The sequence below is a fragment of the Equus przewalskii genome, chromosome 9, assembly GCF_037783145.1.
Source record: "Equus przewalskii isolate Varuska chromosome 9, EquPr2, whole genome shotgun sequence".
NCBI lineage: Eukaryota > Metazoa > Chordata > Mammalia > Perissodactyla > Equidae > Equus > Equus przewalskii.
The window spans coordinates 59,738,334-59,758,080 of record NC_091839.1 but is presented as its reverse complement, the minus strand read 5'-3'; the positions used below and the strand labels follow the sequence as shown (position 1 = coordinate 59,758,080).

General features: G+C 37.5%; 1 protein-coding gene across 6 annotated transcripts in view; it reads left to right on the top strand.

Moving 5' to 3' along the window:
- The window catches only part of CDK19 (cyclin dependent kinase 19), a 162,604-nt gene that overhangs the window by 91,025 nt on the left and 51,832 nt on the right, over positions 1–19,747 (top strand). For 2 of the 6 annotated variants that reach the window (XM_070556825.1, XM_070556827.1), the window contains one exon: positions 16,222–16,305. The exons of 3 other annotated variants lie outside the window; for them this stretch is intronic. In XM_070556825.1, the coding sequence (XP_070412926.1) occupies positions 16,222–16,305 (84 nt within the window). Of the gene's footprint in view, positions 1–16,221; positions 16,306–16,916; positions 17,013–19,747 lie in introns of all 6 variants that reach the window. One more of the 6 variants, XM_070556828.1, reaches the window with a different exon arrangement.

Here is a 19,747-nt window from a genome sequence, read left to right as displayed (position 1 = left end):
AAGTTTATGTTATATGAATTTTAGTTCAGTCAAAAAAGGGAATATCTAGTATGATTATAATCCTTTTCTTAATAAAATATTACCAAAGTGAAAATTTTAAAATCAGAGGAAACTTTATTTCAACCTTGTTATGTTGTGCTTAGAAAAATTATAAAACATTATGTTTGGTGAAATATATATGAAATCAAATAAAAATTCTTTAGAGCAGGTTTCAATAAAAGATATGTCTGTTTTGAGCCTCATTCAAAGGATTTTTGCTAAGTACAAAGAACCTTAGAATAAAGTACTACGAGGCAGTCTCATGCAGAGTATTGTGCATGGTAGGTTGGTTTTTAACTGGCTGGCCCTCTTTTCAGTCTTGAGCAGTGTGTCTCAACCCTTTACACCTTCCTTGCCATCTTATTCTAGATCTGCTTGCCTCCTTACTGTTGTGAGCTTCATGCATGCCTTTCTGACATGAAACGATATTCTGATCCATTAGCACTGATCTGTTTCCCTTTCTTTGATTAACCTACTCCTTTAATGACACTGTTTCTAGCCACTGTGAGCAAACACTTGTTCACCCTACTTCCCCACAATCCTGTTCACTTTACCCAGATCCTCTTATGTTTCAGCCTCCTCGAATCCTCTGCCTTACCAAGGGAACCTGGGCAGCAAGGACCCCAGAGACAGGAATAAGGGAGGAGGAGGGAATGAGAGCTACTAAAGCGAAGGCCCTGTCTTCTTGGTGAAATCTGTTAGAAGAGAAATTGTCCATAGATGTTAGCACCGTGGTTGCACATAGGCCTGCTGTTTCCAAAGATCAAACATTATTTAATGTTTACTTTATAGCCTGTCTAGTAAATTTATATTTCTGTTCAGTCCAGAACATGTACACTGTCTTGAGAGTAGTATTTCTTTCCCGCACTATGTTCCACAGAATACTAGTACCTGGAAATATTATTAGAAGCTCTGCTTTGGAAGGAGGAGGATTCCGTGGTGAAATGTATTTGGGAAAGGCTGCTTACCCCCTCTTGGAGGTCCATAGCATACCTTAGCCTGTTCAGGGCCCCGAGACACAGTCAGGGAACCTGTATGACTCAGCATTCCCAGACTTATTTGAGCCCAGAACTTTTTGGGGGGCAGGGAGGGGACAGCATAACTATTAATATCTTACATAGTATCAGTTGGTGAGACACTGTCTTAGAGCATTATAAACTTGTGCAACTGCAGTAACACAAAGAAAAAAAAGTAGCTACTCTTACCAGCTGGTACCAAAAACTACCTGAGTTTCACATGCTCTACTGTACATATTATGTATATATTTAATTAGCTTATAAATTCTCTATCAAGGTAGACCTCATTTTTTCCCTTTTCCTTGCAAGTGTCAGATTGTTTTCTTTCATTGATTTTCTGGCTCCTTCTTACTTAATCATATCAAAATGTCTTTCTTGAGGGGTGAATAAAGCACTAGGATATTCCCAGTTTTAATTGATGAATAAATTTTCCCACGTGTGTTAAAGTTTTAGTACGTAAAATTGTATTTGTTGAGCCTGGTATGAAATGTAAGACGTATAATTCAAACACCTTTTTGAAATCCTAATCATGTTTTCATTTACTAATGATTTTTGTCAAGACAAGCCCACCCTTAAAAAAGTAATTAGCCTTGGAGGTAGAAAGTATAATAATTAAATAGGCACAATTCATTACTTCGTTAATCCTTCTCTGGAGAAAATAGCTGGCATTCAGTGTTTATCCATTATTTACATATACATATGTAGACACTAATATTGTATATCACAATATATTCCTAAGAAGCCTGTAGTGATATCATTTCTCCTCTTTTCATTAGTTTCAATTAGTGTAGGATTTTAGCTTTAAAAAGCTTTAGCTTTTTCATGTGTTTGAATTTCTTTTCTCTGTAAAATGCCTCTCATTTATTACATTGCCTTTCTTTTGAGAAATGTATAGTTTGTGATGGAAATCTCTAATACTCATAAATGGCTTGTGAGCTCTCTTATTATAGATGGGATAAGATTAGAGCAGTTATGACTTGTCTCTTTTTTGTTGTTTTTTGGACGCAGTTCATAAGTCTTGTGGGGAAGCGAAGTCTGTAGACCTGTGGATTTGATTCCTCTCGTGTGTTTTAGGGGTGTATTGTATTTCCATTTAGACCTGCTCTCTCTTTTGACTGATGACCCAGGGTTCTGTTTAGAGTTGTTTCTATGCAGTTGGCTCCTGATCCTATAGACAAGACAGCCAGATCTGGCGTGACAGAACATAGTGGTTTCAAAGTGCTCTCAAATGAGATAAAATGACTCCTAGATGGGTTGCTGAAAGAGCCAGAACAGATCTTCTCTCACAAGACAGTCTTGGCACTTAGACAAAGCACGGGGTGAAGGCTTATCTAACAAAACTCTATTTGTTTGACTTGGCTTTAGGACTAATTTTGTTTGTTTAGAAATTAATGTTTTTCTGTTGTTTTTGCTTTTTCTAATCACAAACATCCTTCTCAAATGGTGTCTAGTACTTTGCATTGTTATATGTGATCTACTAGTTGTATGTCATCATATTTACAATTCTGTACATATTTTGTTGACTGAATTAGAGTGAGTTTGAGCATGAAATCAGAATTGATACTGTAATCTTTTTTGTGATGAATTCCTAAAGTCAAAATCCTATTTGTCTGCTTGGGAAAATAGTAATAGAAAACGATGTACAGATGTATATCACTAGCAAATAGATAATTTGCACATAGGAAGTTTAATCTTTAATATTATTTTTGGTCGGATGTTACTCTTGTATATATGTTTTGATGGCGTGTAAAAATTTCAAGAATAATACAACTTTTTTTGTGTGTTTGGGGAAGATTGGCCCTGAGCTAACATCTGTTGCCAATCGTCCTCTTTGTGCTTGAGGAAGATGGTTGCTGAGCTAACATCTGTGCCAGTCTTCCTCTATTTTATGTGGGATGCCACCAGAGGTGGCTTGACGAGCGGTACTAGGTCCACGCCCAGGATCCAACCTGTGAACCCCGGGCCGCAGAAGCAGAGGACGTGAACTTAACCACTACGCCACCGGGCCAACCCCTACAACTCTTTAAAATAGGCTTTCTAGTATGATTTCTAGTGAATTAGAGTTAGAATTGTGAATTAGAATTCCTGTTTTTTAGGCTTTGCTCTTTCCTTCTGTAATTACATGTGGGCTGATATTTATTTTCTTACGTAGAAAATTGGAAAATACCTCTTTCCTTTCGACCTCATAGAAATTGCATTTCCATGAATGAAGATCCTATGTAAAGTCTAGTTGCTGTTTACATAATAAATTTGTGACAATCTGCTGTTTCTTGCTTGTTTTATTCTGATGCTTTACTAAGGCAAACTTTTTCGAGATCCTTATTTCTTAAGCAGATTTTAAATGGAAAGGTAAAGAGAGCCAGTTGAGATATCAAGTTGTTATTTAAAACTGTTTTAATATCTATAAACTTTAGAAACTTTAACTTCTGAGTCCAAGGCGGTGATTCACCTTTCACCCTCTTACTAATTTTCTGTTGCAACAACCCAAGTGCTGGAATGCAGTAAAGTTTATATCACCCTTGGAAAATTAAAGATGGGCCTCACTCCCAATGTCATCATATTGAAGAGCTTTGGTAGGAAACAGTAAAGGTAAGAGCAGGGTGAGGGTACATATCAGCCTGCCAGTTGCCATCACATTCAAGGGAAACTTGCTAAGGAGGTTGGTCAGAAAGCCTGCTCCTCCATATAAACCTAGTAACGTGTTCAGGCTGGGAGCTAGGGCTGGAGACAAGAATGGGAGCAGTGATGTCAGCAGGTAAAATCTCTGTCTCCTAGCCTGGATGGAGCTGCAGGAGGAGGGAGCCGACTCTCTAGCGCACATCCTGTGTGCCGCAGCTGTAGGGTCAGAGCCGAGGTCACTGCAGAGTAGGTGGATATAGAGGAGCTTCCTACCCCAACCAGCTTCAGGCTGAAAGGGGAGGCTTTGTCCTATCCAACAATTCAACACTGATCTGCATGATCTAGAACAATCTAGACCAGCACTGTCGAATAGAACTCTCTGCAATTAGGGAAATATCTGTGCTGTCCAATATGGTAGCCACTAGTCACAGGGCTTCTGAGCTCTTGAAATGTAGCTAGGAACTGAATAAGTACTAAAACCCTTAAAAAAGGGCTCTCTTCTTTTGGTTATTTTTAGCTTAAGATGTTAATCAGACAAAAGCTATTCAAACGGCATTGTTTATAATATTAAAAAGCATATGTAATATTGGAGTAACATAAATGTACTGTTTAAAGCAGCCTATTTCATACCTAGACAATGGAATACTGTGCAGTCATTAAAACTGCTGATGTTGATAAGCATTTGTTGATAGAAAAGTTGTTTCCAATATGTTAAGTAAAAAAAGGCTGGTTACAAAACCATGAGGTTAGGTGTGTTCCCATATTTTGGTGTAAATATTTGAAAATATTGTGTATATGTGTGTATACATACACATATATATAGATAGATGGATAGGACATGGAATTTAGACATCAAAAGATTTATCTTAATCCTTCTTCTGCCATTTATTAGCTGTGTGACTTTGTGCAAATTACTTAACCTCTCAGCCTCCTTAGTTTTTCCACTGTAAAAGAAAGATTAAAAATAGTACCTTTCTCATTGGGTTGTTTTGAAGAGTAAATGAAATAATATGGCTGTATTGCTTAGCATGGTGCCTGTGTAATCCTGTGATAAGATCATATTAAATGGCAGCTTCTTCGTGGTCGTGGTGATTGTTATTGTTGTCATATGTATATATACATAGGAGAAAGTTTAGGAGATACACATAAAAATATTAAGTTGTCTTTGGTAGGTATAGGTGATCTATATTTTCTTCTTTATGCTTTTCTATGTTTTCTGTCTTTGTGCTTTTCTATGTTTTATGATTCTCATCTTGCATTTGAGCATATATTACTTTTATAATTTTTAAGTGTTTAAAACTTTCTATGTCCCTAAGTCGTTAACATAAGATATACCGGTTAAGCAAAAATGACTCATGGTAAGTGGTTGAAAGATTTATGACTTCTAATATAAATTTCATCACTCTCTTTGTTTAAAACTGCATAACCACCTTTGTGGTTATAGAAAATCTGTAAAATTAAGGCCAATGGAAATATAGTAGTGTAATTGAAACACATTTCTGCATATAGAATTATAGTTTTAATCACATTTACATCCGGAAAGACAACATAGTATACACTGAGTTATATTTTAACTTGCATCCTTCATAATCTTGGCAAAAACAGTACATTTATTTCTATTTGGAAATGGTTCTGTTTTGTGATTGCTTATCTGTAGGGTTCAAATTCAGTAGCTCTAATGGTGATGTGGCTTGTCGGCAAAGCTATAGACAGACATCTAGTTAGGGTATTGTTTTGGTGGCTAGTCTTAAATTTTGTATCCAAAATTTTTGCAGCAATCTTTTACATTTTAGTTTGCTTAGAATCCACATTATGTGTCAAGTTGTGTTCTAGCCTCTGGGGAAGAAGATGATTGGAAAAGAGAGTTCCAGCCCTCTGCTGGCAGTGTGGTGCACTGGGCAGCCTAGAAGTGGTTGAGAAACCAGTCAGGAAGCTGGGGAATCAGGTCATGGAACTTCAGTGTTGATACTTTCAGAAATATTTTTGGGATAAGAGAAACTGCTGATGGTGCAGTACCATTATTTTGGTTGATCAGATCTTTTAAAAAGTGCTCACATTTAATAGATTCCATAGATTTAGAATTGACATGTTCTGAACCATGGAAATTTATGTGAGATCATAGTTTGTCTTTTTTTTTTTTTTTTTTAGTGATGTGGCTCTTACCATTATCACTGTATTGACAACTGAAACTATGTTGGTAGTTCCTGATTTAAGAATACCCTTCCTGAAGGATCTTTCAGCTCCTTCTTCTTCCTTCCCTGTTCCTTTGGTTCTGCCCCCTCCCTACCACACCACCTTTACCAACTTATGACTCCCACAAGGTCTTGTTGTCACTGCTATAAGAACATCTTTAAAGAATTTGTGACTTAGAAGTAAAGGAAGGGAGGAAGTTGGGGAAAAGATACATGGTTTAGTTGCTGGTATTGCCATACCCGCTTCCTTACAAAGAGGCCATTCTGTTCCGTATCATCATCCTATGTTGCTGGATTTGATTTTTCCTGCTTATTTGTTTTTTTCCTCAAATTTCAGATCTTCAACTAGATATTCATTTGGGCTAAAGTTAGCAAGTAATTCTGGGAAGGGTCATATGTGAAATCTGAGCAGATGTTTACTTTCTCTTCTCCCACATGGATTCTTCTCTCTATATATTTTAGAAATATTGAAGTCTCTCCTACCATACAAAGCAAAACATTATAAAACCACCTCTCTGAGCCCATAGCGTGCCTCCCTTCATAGCCAGGTGATTTCTTTTCACGATAAACCGTCAGGGACAGCGTAGCTTTCATTGCTGTCTGGATTTATTTCCACTTCCAGTTTAGTTCAAAAGTATTTATGGAGTGCCCACCACATGACTGGCCTTGTTCTCCGTGCAGTAAATAACAATGAACAGGACAGACATGATCTATCCTCATGGAATTTACAGTTTCAGTGGAGAAGACTGTTCTTTCTAAGCTTCTTAAATACCTCCAATAGAGGTTGACAAATCCAATAGACACTTCTCTCAACACTTGAAATTATTATCTGTTCTCTCTCCTGAGAGGAAGGAAACCCTTCTTGGTTTTTGTAACAATATCCTCTCTTGGGAGAAGGAGGCTTTTCCTTCTCTGAGTACACATTCTGAGTCTGTGTGATGCTCTTTCTCTTAAATGTCTCTTTTTTAGACCCTTAAATGTTTTTATTTCCCCAAAGAGCTCTCTACTAATTGCCCTCCTCATCTTTTCATGTAAAACACTTCCTAGGCAATCTCTTCTTTATGCTCATAACTCCCCAGTTTTTTGCCCTGAGTCGAACACTGTCTCCTGAGTTCCAGATCCGGATATCCAAGACTGCCATCAATATGCACCATGAACATCTCAAACTGCTCATGTCTGATACTAAAATCATCGTTTCTCCCCACCTCAAAGCGGTAATTTTCTTGATCTCTAAATTGTACCACTGTCTGTTCAGTTGCTTGTACTGTCCTAGATCATTTGCCCTTAGCCTATCAGTTAGTAAATCCTATTGATTCTGTCCTGCCCTCTTTTTATCCACCTCCTCCTTTCTGTTATTGGCATCACCCATATCAGGTACTATCTTCCCTCCTCTCTCTCTTTTAGACTCATTGCTTCCAGAATTAGCATTGGCCCATGGATCCACACTCCTGGAGCTTATGTAGATCACCTGAATCTATTAAGTCATGGCACCCAAACCCTGAACAACTTTTAACTTCTAGGTTATATGAGAACTTAAAAACATAACTAAAAGGATTTATTGATATTGACTACACTCATAGTATGGAATGACTACACAGTTTACCAAACAGTTTATGTCTATATATAAAGATATTAGGATATGTATAAAAAAGATAAATAGTACAAATGAATGGTATATATAATTGCCATAGGGATTTGGAAGAGCGAGAGACCATAAATAGTGAAGCCCTAATGCATGGAAAGGAACAAAGGAAGTAAAAAGCTGGCAGGGGTTAGTGGAGGACTAGGGGGTGGCTAGGAGAGAGAAAAAGAGAATAAGGTAAGTAGTACCTTAAAATACGTGAAATTGAAGTTAGTGAAATTTTGAAAAAAAGCACTACCTTTCCATGGATGCTCTGACTATATAATATACATGGTTTGGTTACCATGTTAGTGAAAACAAAGCCTTTGATGTCATTCCCCTGTAGTCCTTTAATTTACCTAATTTAGTGACTAAACTATATTCCTAATCCTGGCTAGTCATTTTTTACTTATCTGCCCTGATCAAACAGACAGTTAGGCAATAGATTGCATTTGTAGCTGAAACAAACATCAAAAAACCAACTTAAAATGCATGCCCTCATGATTATCTGCTGTACGTGTATTTGAGCTATATGGTCTTCTGTCAATATTCTCGAATTCTCAGCCTAGCATTTAAAAAAAAATCTGTTATTTTGGTGATCTCCTTATAGATAAACAATCTTAAGTAGACTTCTTTAATTTTTTCAATCTTGTCAATTCCAGAGACTGTTAGTATAAATAACTCGAGGGGCTACTCCAAATATATGTATATAGATTCATGTTTTAGAATTCATTCAAGTCTTAGTCTATGTTGTATAGGTGTCTCATTAATTCATCTTTTTAGAGTTTTTGCTGTGAGTTTTCAGAAATTATATTTTTTCTCTGTTACCATTTCAACTAATAGTATTTTTTCAAATTGGTCACACTTACAATTGACGTATGAAAACTCAGTTTAAGGGCCGGTCCTATGGCTGAGTGGTTAAGTTTGCGTGCTCCGCTTTGGTGGCCCAGGGTTTCTTGGGTTCAGATCCTGGGTGCAGACATGGCATCGCTCATCAGGCCATGCTGAGGTGGCGTCCCACATGCCACAGCTAGAAGGATCCACAACTGAAATACACAACTATGTACTGGGGGGCTTTGGGGAGAAGAAAGAAAGAAAAAAGACCCTTAGTTTAATATAAAATGATTCTTGGTTTTGAAATGGAAATTATAAGGTCGTTAAGATTTTTCCTGAGCGCTCTATTCAAAATATTATTAGCATAATATCCTAGAGCAGTGGTTTTCAAACATCTTTGACTGTGGTCCACTCTTGCTCTGGCTCTCTTTCTCTTGCTCATAACGTATGATATGCACTGGTGTTTTCAATTACTTCCTATTCTGGTCCAGTTTGAGTGATTTCAGTTGGGGAGTGGGGAATGCTGGTTGTAACTAAACTGATTTCATGATCCACTAACGGGTTATAAGCTACAGTTTGAAAAACAATATCTTAGAGTATATTTTTACAAAAATTAATTTTAAAAAATACAGAATAGTGTAAGGTAGCAAATCAAAATTACTCATGATTTGTTCCTCCAGGTGACTCCTGTTGACATTTCAGGAATATTAAAGAAATATATGCATAATAAGAATTTAAAAAATACAGAAAGATTTAAAATGAAAATTTTGAACCTCTATCGTCCTCAACCTGGTCCTCTGCACAAAAGTAACTACTATAGATGACTTCTTATAGCCTTACCAATTTTTTTTATGCATATGCTAGCACGTGTCTTTTAAAAATACCAAGAGATGCTACATGTTCTGTCCCATCTTTATCTTTATCACTTAATATTTTTATCTTACTAGTCTTTCCATACCAACTATACAAATCTATCTTATTCTTACTGCGTTCTTTTCAATGGCTATGTAATATTCCACTGTAGGGATAGATCTTAATTTATTCAACCTGTTTCCTGTTGATACTATTTACATACTATTAAGCTCTAAAAATTTTCCCCATCTGATAGATGAAAAATATATCTCCATTGCTTCAGTTTGCATTCTTAAATTAAATGAGGTAGTCATATTTTTAGATAAGTTTTGATTTTTAATTTATATTTGTTTTTGTGAAATGTCTAGTCATATTCTCTGCCCATTGCTTTATTGAAGTATTTTTTCTTCTTAATGATTTTTATAAGCTCTATAAATCAAGCAAATTAGCCCTTTATTGTCTTACCATTTGGTGATGTTTTCCAAGTTTGTTGTTAGGCTTTTGACTTTGTTTAGGATAGTTTTGTAATCAAGTTGATCAACAGTTTCCCTGTGAGTTTTATTTAAAAGGAGCTTTCCCCATAGCAGTTGTTTGTTTTCAGTGTGTTGAAGACTGTGACCAGAACTTACGTTGGAGAAGTGCATTCCGAAGAGGAGTCTAGTGAGATTCGACATTTTATATGTATTTTTCAAGCAGCTTTGCATAGACATTAAATTTCAAAGCTCCAAGATTATTCAAAGAAAGCTACTTTAAAGTTAGTTTTGTCCTTTTTGCATATGTATTCTGCTAAACACAAAATTATTGAGAGTTATAATAGTGAATTATTTTGCATTGCTATAGTGTAGCAATTTCTAGCTTTTCTTTTTAATTGTTGTTTAACATATTTTCATAAAAGCCACATGTCACAATGTGGCTCTCTTTAAAAACTTAAAGTTAACACCCTTAGCAGAAATATATAGGATTTATTGATTAAATCTAGTAGATGTTTAATATAACAGAAATCATTTATTTCACTGTGGAAACTCACTGCCCTCTGTGTTTTCTCATAATGCATATAAAGGTTTCTTAACAGAGTAGGAAGGAAGTGGATTTTTGGTTTAATGGAAACAATACAGTAATTTCCTGGATGATATTTTGGTCAGATCATTTAGTAGCTTTCCTTATTACTACTGTTAAAATTCCTGTGAGGTCTTCAGGAACTATAAATGATTAATTTATTTGAGCCTTGACTTCACTGTTTATCTTCTCTAGAATCGTGGTGATGTGAAGTATGTTGAATTCCTGGTACTGGTAATTTAGCCATTAATAATTAATCAAAAGCCATAGCTATAAATTGTAAATGTGAATGTAATTTCTTGTAGTCTCTGGGATGGGATATCCGACCATTGATAATGTGGGTCATTCTAAGATGCAGAATATCCAACACATAGTAGACAGGTTCCTTCAGAAAACAAAAGCCCCTTCCTCTCCCTGCAGGTCCTCAGCCAGCACAGCCGGGGGGAATGGGGGATGACCTCCAGGGCTACTTGGTTGCCTGTTTTTGCTAAAGAAAATGTAAACTGGATATTTTAGAAGTATAAGTTATAAAGGTATGGGTTAGGTGTAAAACCAGATAGCTTGAAATAAAAATAAGGTCTGTTATGACCTTATTAGGTCATAATGAGACACTGAGATAAAAATAAGGTCTATTATGGCCATTTAGGATAAAATTCCTACTTTATTTTGCTTAATTAATCAGATAACAACTTCAAGTTATTTATCAGACATTAAATTCCTTGGACATTCTTAATTCTATTTGGAAGTTTCTTGTAGGTAAAAGGTAATGGCAGTTTTGAAAATAATGTTCTTTCAATGTGGAATAAATGTCATCTAACCAACATGTTTGAAAACCAGGTCATGTATTATTGCTTTTATTTTCTCATTCAACAAGACTTGTTGAGTGCCTCCTTTGTGCCAGGTCCTGTGCTAGGTGGTTCTATAAATATTCCTCTGGAAAGAAAAGAGATGTGGTCTATTACCTAGCGCTTGAAATCTGCCTTAGCAAATTTTAAATAGAGATTTCTATTTAAAAATTTAAATAGAGATTTTAAATAGAGATTTTAGATTTGCTTCTAAAAGGCGAACAATGAAGGAACTCTTGGAATCAGTTATTCATGGCATGATGAGAATACCCGCTAGGACACTTTCTTGCTGGTTGAGGCTCTGTAAATCTCAGTTCCCTCCTTCCAGCAAGCACACTTCTTTAGGAGTACCTTCTCTGACTCTCGAGAGTAGGTTAGGTCTGCTGTCTATGCATGTTCTGTATTTTTCTTAAATAGCCTCATCATAATTATAATTTAAAAATTATCTTTTTAATGTGTCTCCTCTTTGGTCTCTATTAGGCCATAAACTCCCTGAGGCTCCCTGTGCCTGGAATATGCTGGGCACTCAAATGTTTATTAATGAATTTTGACTTTTTCTTTTCTTTTTTTTTTTTACTGCTACCTGCTGGGTATTTTCCATCATGCTTTTGCCTTGTCCTCATGTCCTAGGGCAAGGCTTTATGGGAGATAATGTGTAATGGGCAGAATCCTGTGCAGTGGAGACCTTGGGAGCCCACTCATGATGATCGCATAGGGAGCATCCTTAAGGTGAAGGCCACAACATATGCCAATTATGATACTCCTTTTATCAGGTCAAACTTCATTGGCCTTTAGCTTGGATCTTACCCATCTGCCTCATTTTTGGTTAAAACCTTTACAATGGAGTTCTATCTTGAGTCTCTGCACCTCCTCCCCCAAAAGAAATTACTTGTAGGAAAAATAGAGTTAGCCTTTAGGGTGGATGGATTTGTGTGTTCTATTTAGGAGTTTTAACTTTGAAGCTGTTTAAGATTTTGGAACGGGAGAGCTAACATTATCAGACTTTTTATTTTAGGAAGATAGTCTGATGTCAATGCATAGTAAGTATTATGAGAGAGAGAGATAGATCATCAGTCGTTAATTCAGCCAGCAGTTTTTGTACACCTACTGTGTGTGTCTTCTACCAGACAATGGAAATGTAGACATGGAAGACATAGTCCCTGCACTCTAGGGCCTTACAGTCTATTAAGGGAGACAAATAAACTACATCATAATTTTATTTAATTAGTGGTATTTTAAGGGAAATACAGTATGGATGAAAACACAGAAGAGAGACACCCATTTTGACGAGGTGTTTCAGGGAAGGCTTCTTAGAAGCAGTAGTGAATTAGTCCTTTCCAAAAAGCAAGTAGGCGTTAATCAGGCAAAGAAGATAGGGAAGGGCCTTCCAGGTGGAGAGAAGAGCACATGTGTAAATGCTAGTTAATGGTTTATTTTGATTATCAAGGTGAAAATTCACGAGTGATATTTGAAAGGCAGAGTATGTAGCACTTGTTTAGTGGCTGAACACTGATTTATTATCAGGCTTTGAGCCTGCCTTGGTGATTGGGAAATATTGATGTAATTGCAGGAATAGTGGGCGCTAAGAGGTCAAAGTGGGTGAGAGATGTATTCAGTTTTGGGTGTGTAGGTTTTGGGATACAGTGTAATTTCCTTGTGGATATATATATGCATAGTTGGAAGTTGATGTCAGAGTTTAGGAGTGAGATTAGGGCTAGAGATTGAGATTTTGGGTTCTCCATAGAAGTAGTAGCTAAACCTCAGACATCTGGTAAGATGTCAAGAGAGACTGCAGAATAGAGAGGGAAAAGAGGAATAGAGTTAGAATTCTGGAGAATAAGACAATACCTTTTTTCTAAGTCAGCATCTAATAAGGAGTTTTAAATTAGGGGTTTTTTCCCCCTCTTTATTTTACTTCAAGGAGAAAAAAGGGTAAATGACAAGCAAATGAACAATGGTTAAGAGTTTATTTATTGAAACCCCAAGGCTCAGAGTCAAAGACAAATTTAGGTTCAATAATTGTGAAGGTAGGGAGGGTTTTCAGTAAGGAGCATTGAAACAAGGAAAGATTTTCTGATCACTTCTCAATGAATCAGAACACCCCTGAGAATTCCAGGTAATTTAGGTTTTACTTTGTAAACTCTTTATTTTGATTTGCGTGTGTTTCATTTTTCATATTTAACTTTGTATATTCAAATTTCCATTGATTTACAAGAAGTGTATACAATTTTCTCACTGGAGTATGTTACATAAAGGATTAAACACTCAAAGCCAGCCCTGATGGGCTAGTGGTTAAAGTTCAGTGCGCTCTGCTTCAGTGGCCTGGTTCAGTTCCTGGTTGTGGAACCACCCGCCTTGTCTGTCAGTAGCTGCGCTGTGGCGGCAGCTCACATAGTAGAACCAGAAGAACCTACAGCTATGTACAACTATGGCCTGGGGCTTTGGTTGGAGGGAAGGAGGAGGATTGACAACACATGTGAGCCTAGGGCAAAACTTCCCCTGCAAAAAAAAAAAGAAAAAGGAAAGAAAGATTTAAAAAAGAAAAAAGAGTAAATGTTCATACTTTAGAAAGAATATCTATAGTGTCATAGTTGAGAGGATGTAAACTTCTTATTTATTAGTAGACCTCACTTGGTTTCACATAACTCTCTCAGACTAAGTACATGTGGTACTTGAAGTCAGAGAGAAAAGGAAGCCAGGTTGTTGCAAAATGGAAAGGGAAATAACTTTCATATAGCCGTAGTATTTTTAAAAACTTTATTTATTCCACAAAGTAAGCTGAGTAGTATCTTTTTTTTGATGTGAGGAAGGTTGGCCCTGAACTAACATCTGTTGCCAATCTTCCTCTTTTTGCTTGAGGAAGATTGTCACTGAGCTAACATCTGTGCCAATCTTCTTCTGTTTTAGGTGGGACGCCTGCCACAGCGTGGCTGGACAAGCAGTGCTAGGTCTGCACCTGGGATCCGAACCTGTGATCCCCCGGGGTGCCGAAGCGGAGAGCACAAACTTAACCACTACACCACTGGGCCAGTCCCTAGCCATAGTATTTTTACAGAATCTGCTAAAGGAGTGTTTCAGGCACTTTGGTAGGAAATGCTGTGGAATTCCCCATGGCGGCATTTCTCTCTCTCTAGCAATCTGACTGCCTGGAGTGGTTAGCCTTTCTCGCTTATGTACAACAATAACAGCTATTGGTTACCAAGAACTTACAGTATGCCAGGCATTCTACATATATTATGTCATTTAGTCCTCATAACATTCTCGCAAATGGTGGTAGTTATAATGGGAGTAATAACTATAATTTGCCAAGTACTTAATATGTTCTAAGAATTGTGTTATAGAGTTAATGTACTTACATTCATTTAATCCTTACAGAAACTGTGTGTATGTTTGGCAGTAGATTTTTTTTTCTTCCATGAGGCCCAGAGGGGTTAAGCAACTTGCTTTTATGTCGTGCAGCTAGTATGTCAGTACACAAAGATAGGTCTCTGAATTCTAAAATCTGTACTTTTTGCATTATACCTGCTGCCTCACTGTCACTTGTACTGGGTGGCAATGGGAAACACTGACTTCCCTGAAGCTTATGACTGGTACCTAAGAAGCGTCGTTAAAATAAAATAAAACAAAAAGTTTAGGGCCACGTTCAACTAGGGCTGGGTTACTGTTCTATACCCCTTTTCAGAGTATGAGTGCCACCTGCTGGGAGGTTATGATGTGTCTGTATTCTTGGTAAAGATGAGCTTCCAAAAGGCCTGTCACAGGTGTGAAAGTGGCAGGTTTCAAAATGCTAATTCTTAAATTTCAGTATAGGAATCCTGGAGCATTACGGAGTTAGGTGAATCTCCTATTTACCATACAATCTAGTGCTTTATTTATCTTTGTTTGGGGGTGGGAGGGGTGTAGCATACATTTAAAAAAATGACACACTCAGTGCTGTTTACAATAAAGCCATTCTTACCAAGGGAAAGAATGATGGTCAAATGAATCATACTGTTACTTATAACAGATCAAATAAGAAGAGAAAGTTGGATTTACTTTGAGATAAGTGAGTTATTGAAGTATAAGAGGACCCTTTCCATTCAGATACTCTGGAAAGGAATCTGGAACCCAAGAGGGCGTCAGAGACTTGGAGAACAGAAAGTCGCAATGAAAGGGCAAGAAAAATGTGTGGATAAAAATACAAATGGTGGGGGCCAACCCTGTGGCCAAGTGGTTAAGTTCACGTGCTCCATTTCAGCGGCCCAGGGTTTCACCGGTTTGGTTCCTGGGCGTGGACATGGCACCGCTCATTCGGCCATGCTGAGGCAGCGTCCCACATGCCACAACTAGAAGGACCCACAACTAAGGATACACAACTATGTACCGGGGGACTTTGGGGAGAAAAAGGAAAAAATAAAAAATACAAATACAAATGGATTCTGTATTGTTAGTCTAGCACAAAGCTCCCCAAATTGAGTCAGAATCCCAAGTAATGCTTTAGAGAAAAAAGTTTAGGATGGTAACTTTAGATTATTATATGTTTAGAATAGTGAAAAGTGGACCTTTTTTTTTTTTTTTTTTGGTGAGGAAGATTGGCCCTGAGCAAACATCTGTTGCCAACCTTCCTCTTTTTGCTTGAGGAAGATTGTCCCTGAGTGAACGTCTTTGCCAGTCTTCCTCTGTTTTGTATGTGCGATGCTGCCTTCCCACATGGCTTGATGAGCATTGTGCAGGTCTGTGCCTGGCATCCAAACCTGTGGACCCCAGGCTGCAGAAGCAGAGCACATGAACTTAACCACTACACCACTTGGTCGGCCCCAGAAAAGTGGACACTTTTTATAGGTACTTATGTGCCCCTGAAGGGGAATCAGCTAAAGTCTCAGCACGTCCGTTGCATATTCTTCATTAGGCTCCTTTGGGATCACGTTAGTGCTCTGTGAGTATCTGGCACAGGAGATGTTATTATTTAGTGTGGGATTTCCACAGGAAAATGATGCTATACTTAACTGCCGTTTAGATGTGATTAAAGCATATTTGCAGTTGCATGCTATCGTGTTAAGCAAATATTTGTCTGACAAGAGATTAAAGTCCATTGGTAAGATCTGATATTACCAACAATGAAGGAAAGCGCAAGCGTGACCATCTCCTTTCTTTGTGTCCCTTCTCAGATTAATCGCATAAGAAGCTGGGATAGTATGATAGCATCTTATTTTAGCAGGTGGATTTCTGGAGAGAAAGAGCTGTCATTTGGGGTGTGTATGCGTGTTTAAATTATGAGTAATTTTTATTGTAGAAAAATAGAAAAATAAAAATCATACATAATCCCATAGATCATACATAATCACCTAGAGATAACTATATTAATGTTTTGGTATATTTCCTGTTTTATAAACATATTTTATATTTTGCAGCCCTTTTGTACTACATCATAACATTATAACATTATAGCATAAGTATTTTCTCATGTATTTACATACTCTTAGCATATAGACTTGACGCTACAATATGTGGACATACCATAATTTACTTATCAGTTTTCTTATTATTGGACACTTTATGTTGTTTATTGTTTTTGCTCATTTGTTTCTTCAGTAAATTGTGGTAGAGGAATTTACTTTTTTACTTGTTTCAATAACTAAGGGTAGAGAATACAATACTGTGTGGCGTCTGCTTAGGGCCTAGCGTTCTATTAGTAAACTAGCCTTGAAAGTAACCACTCGTTGGATTAATCTCTGCTTTAGTTCCGCAAGTCTGTCTCCTTTGTCCTCTTTTCCTATCTATCAGTTTCCTCAGGATTTTGCAGCACTTACTGCATCCACATCCCCTTCAGGAAACACCCTCATAGTATCCTTTTGCTTTTCAGGTTCTACAGTTAAATATCTCGCACCGAGCTATTATGATTGCAAGCTGAGTTTCTGCTCTTTACATCAAGCCGGCACTCTTATGCTTCCACGGTAGAGTGAGTGCTAGTTGAGAACTATTCCTTTTTAAGCTAAAGAAAATGTAACTTGTGAGGAGTTAGCGTCCCGAGAATAGCTAGTATTTTAGACATAGTCTATTCAATTTATTGAAAACAAAATCATTCAAAACACCTTTCGAAAGGACAGCGAAGTTTTATGTTACAAGCTATTTACTGGTTTATTTTGTGAGTAGTAACCAGGTAAATTCAGTAGATTTAATTCTTTTGACAAATATTTATTGAGTGCTTACTATGTGCTAGGTACCATTTTAAGCACTGGGCACATAAAACTAACAAAAAGCTTTGCTTTCATGCAGCTTATATGTTAATGCAGAGAGACAGACAATAGACAAGATAAAATAAACAAACAACACCCAAGTCCACAATTCCTTAAGCAAAGTCTTGGGAACAGATGTGTTTTAGATTCAATTTTTTTAAATGTTAGAAAGATAATATGGTGTAAATTATAGATTGCCTAACACTCGGTGGGGGGGCGGTCTGAAGCAGTAATCAAACCTATTAATGTTTCTTTAGTAATAAAAATATGAACATCACACTCAGTGGGATAAATACAACTGTAGCAGCTTCATGTTAGTGCAAGTGAGATATTTTTGTAACATAACTATTAAAGGATAATTTTCAAAAAAGGTAAAATGTCTGTGATACAGATATAAAGTGAACACATTTTAAAGACTTTATTTAACTTATTAAATGAAGGAACCACACAGATGTTACAATGCATTCAAAGAAGACTCCTTAGAACAGACATTTATACATCAGGAATATTAAAATGATGTGCAAATTAAGGGAAAACTCCCTTCTTCCACAGTGGGAGAGGGAAGTCAATGAACTGGACAGGGCAGAATTTGCATGTGTATAGACAAGGGTTATTCTGCATTATTATCAATTGTCTATAATGTATAGAGTTGTAAAATAGCTTCCACAGAGTCAGAATCAGATAACCTGGAAGGTTGTGCCCTTGACAGTGCCTTTTTTTTTCCCATTGAAGTGTACATTTTTTTTCCTACTTTAGTTACTGTAAAGCTTTTGGTTTTCTGAGCTCTTTAGAATTATAGAGAAGGGATATAGAGCTATAGTATGTTTCATAGTGATAGTGCTTTGCAGAAAAATAAAGGAGCAGGGGCCGGCTCCGTGGCCAAGTGGTTAAGTTCGCACGTGCCGCTGTGGCGGCACAGGGTTCGGATCCTGGGCGCCGACATGGCACCGCTCGTCAGGACACGTTGAGGCGGCATCCCACATCCCACAACTAGAGGGACGTGCAGCTAAGATATACAGCTGTGTACGGGGGCGGGGTTGGAGAGATAAAGTAGAAAAAAAAAAAAAAGATTGGCAGCAGTTGTTAGCCCAGGTACCAATCTTAAAAAAAAAAAAGAAAGAAAGAAAGGAAAATAAAGGTGCAGAAGGGAGGTTATAATTTCAAATAGAAGGGCCAGGGAAGACTCACTGAGAAGGTGATATTGAGAATAGAGCTAAAGTAGATGAGGTGTTTCGCCTGAGTAACTGGAATGATGGAGTTGCTATTAACTGAGATACGGGAAGAGCATTTGGGGTAGAAGGCAGGGGAGGTGTAGGTCATGACCTCAGTTTTGGGCATTGAACATTCAAGTAGAAATGGTGAGGCAGTTGGATGCACATAGCTGGAGTTCAGGGAAAATGTGTAGGCTAGATAAACATTTGGGAGTTAATGTGTATAGGTGACATTTAAAGCCCCCCAAACTGGATGAGATCACTAAAAAAAGCTCCTTCTATGTGCCAGGCGTTGTGCTAGCCCCTGGGGATACACAGGTAAGTTAAAAATTGTCTTTGTCCGCAAAAAGCTTATTGTCTAATAAGGGAGGCAAATATAAACAGTTAAAACAGTATAAAAATATACTAATGTAAATACACATAAAGTACAGATGATTCAGTGAAGCCAAATCTGAGAGTCATCCTAAACTCCATCCCTCTTGAAGTTGCTTGTTCAGTGGCCCAGCCGGGAGACATGCATAGCAGTAGTCAGTGTGGGACTCTTTTTTTTTTTTTTTTCAAAGATTGGCACCTGAGCTAACATCTGTTGCCAGTCTTCTTCTTTTTTTTCTTCTTCTTCCCCGCAAAGCCCCCCAGTACATAGTTGTATATTCTAGTTGTAGGTCCTCCTGATTGTGCTATGTGGATGCCGCCTCAGCATGGCCTGTTGAGTAGTGCCACGTCGGTACACAGGATCTGAACCGGTGAAACCCTGGTCTGCCAAAGCAGAGCACGCGAACTTAACCACTCGGCCACAGGGCCCGCCCCTCTTTTTTTCAGTTGAGGTATAACTGACATATAATATTATGTTAGTTTCAGATGTACAGCACAATGATTTGATATTTGTGTATATTACGAAATGATCACCACAGTAAGTCTAGGTAACATCCATCACCATGCATAGTTACAAAATTTTTTTTTCTTGCGATGAGGACTTTTAAGACTTACTGTCTTAGCAACTTTAAAATATGCAATACAGTGTTATTAACTATAGTCACCATGCTGTACATTACATTTCCATGACTTCATCATTTTATAACTGGAAGTTTCTACCTTTTGACCCCCTTCACTCATTTCTCCCACCACCATGCCCGCCTCTGATACCCATGCTCAACACAAGGTTGACATAAGGGAAGCCTACTGTAGAAAAGAAACCATGTTGTAATTTTAAATGACCTCTGACTAATTAACCTGACTGGATAAGCACC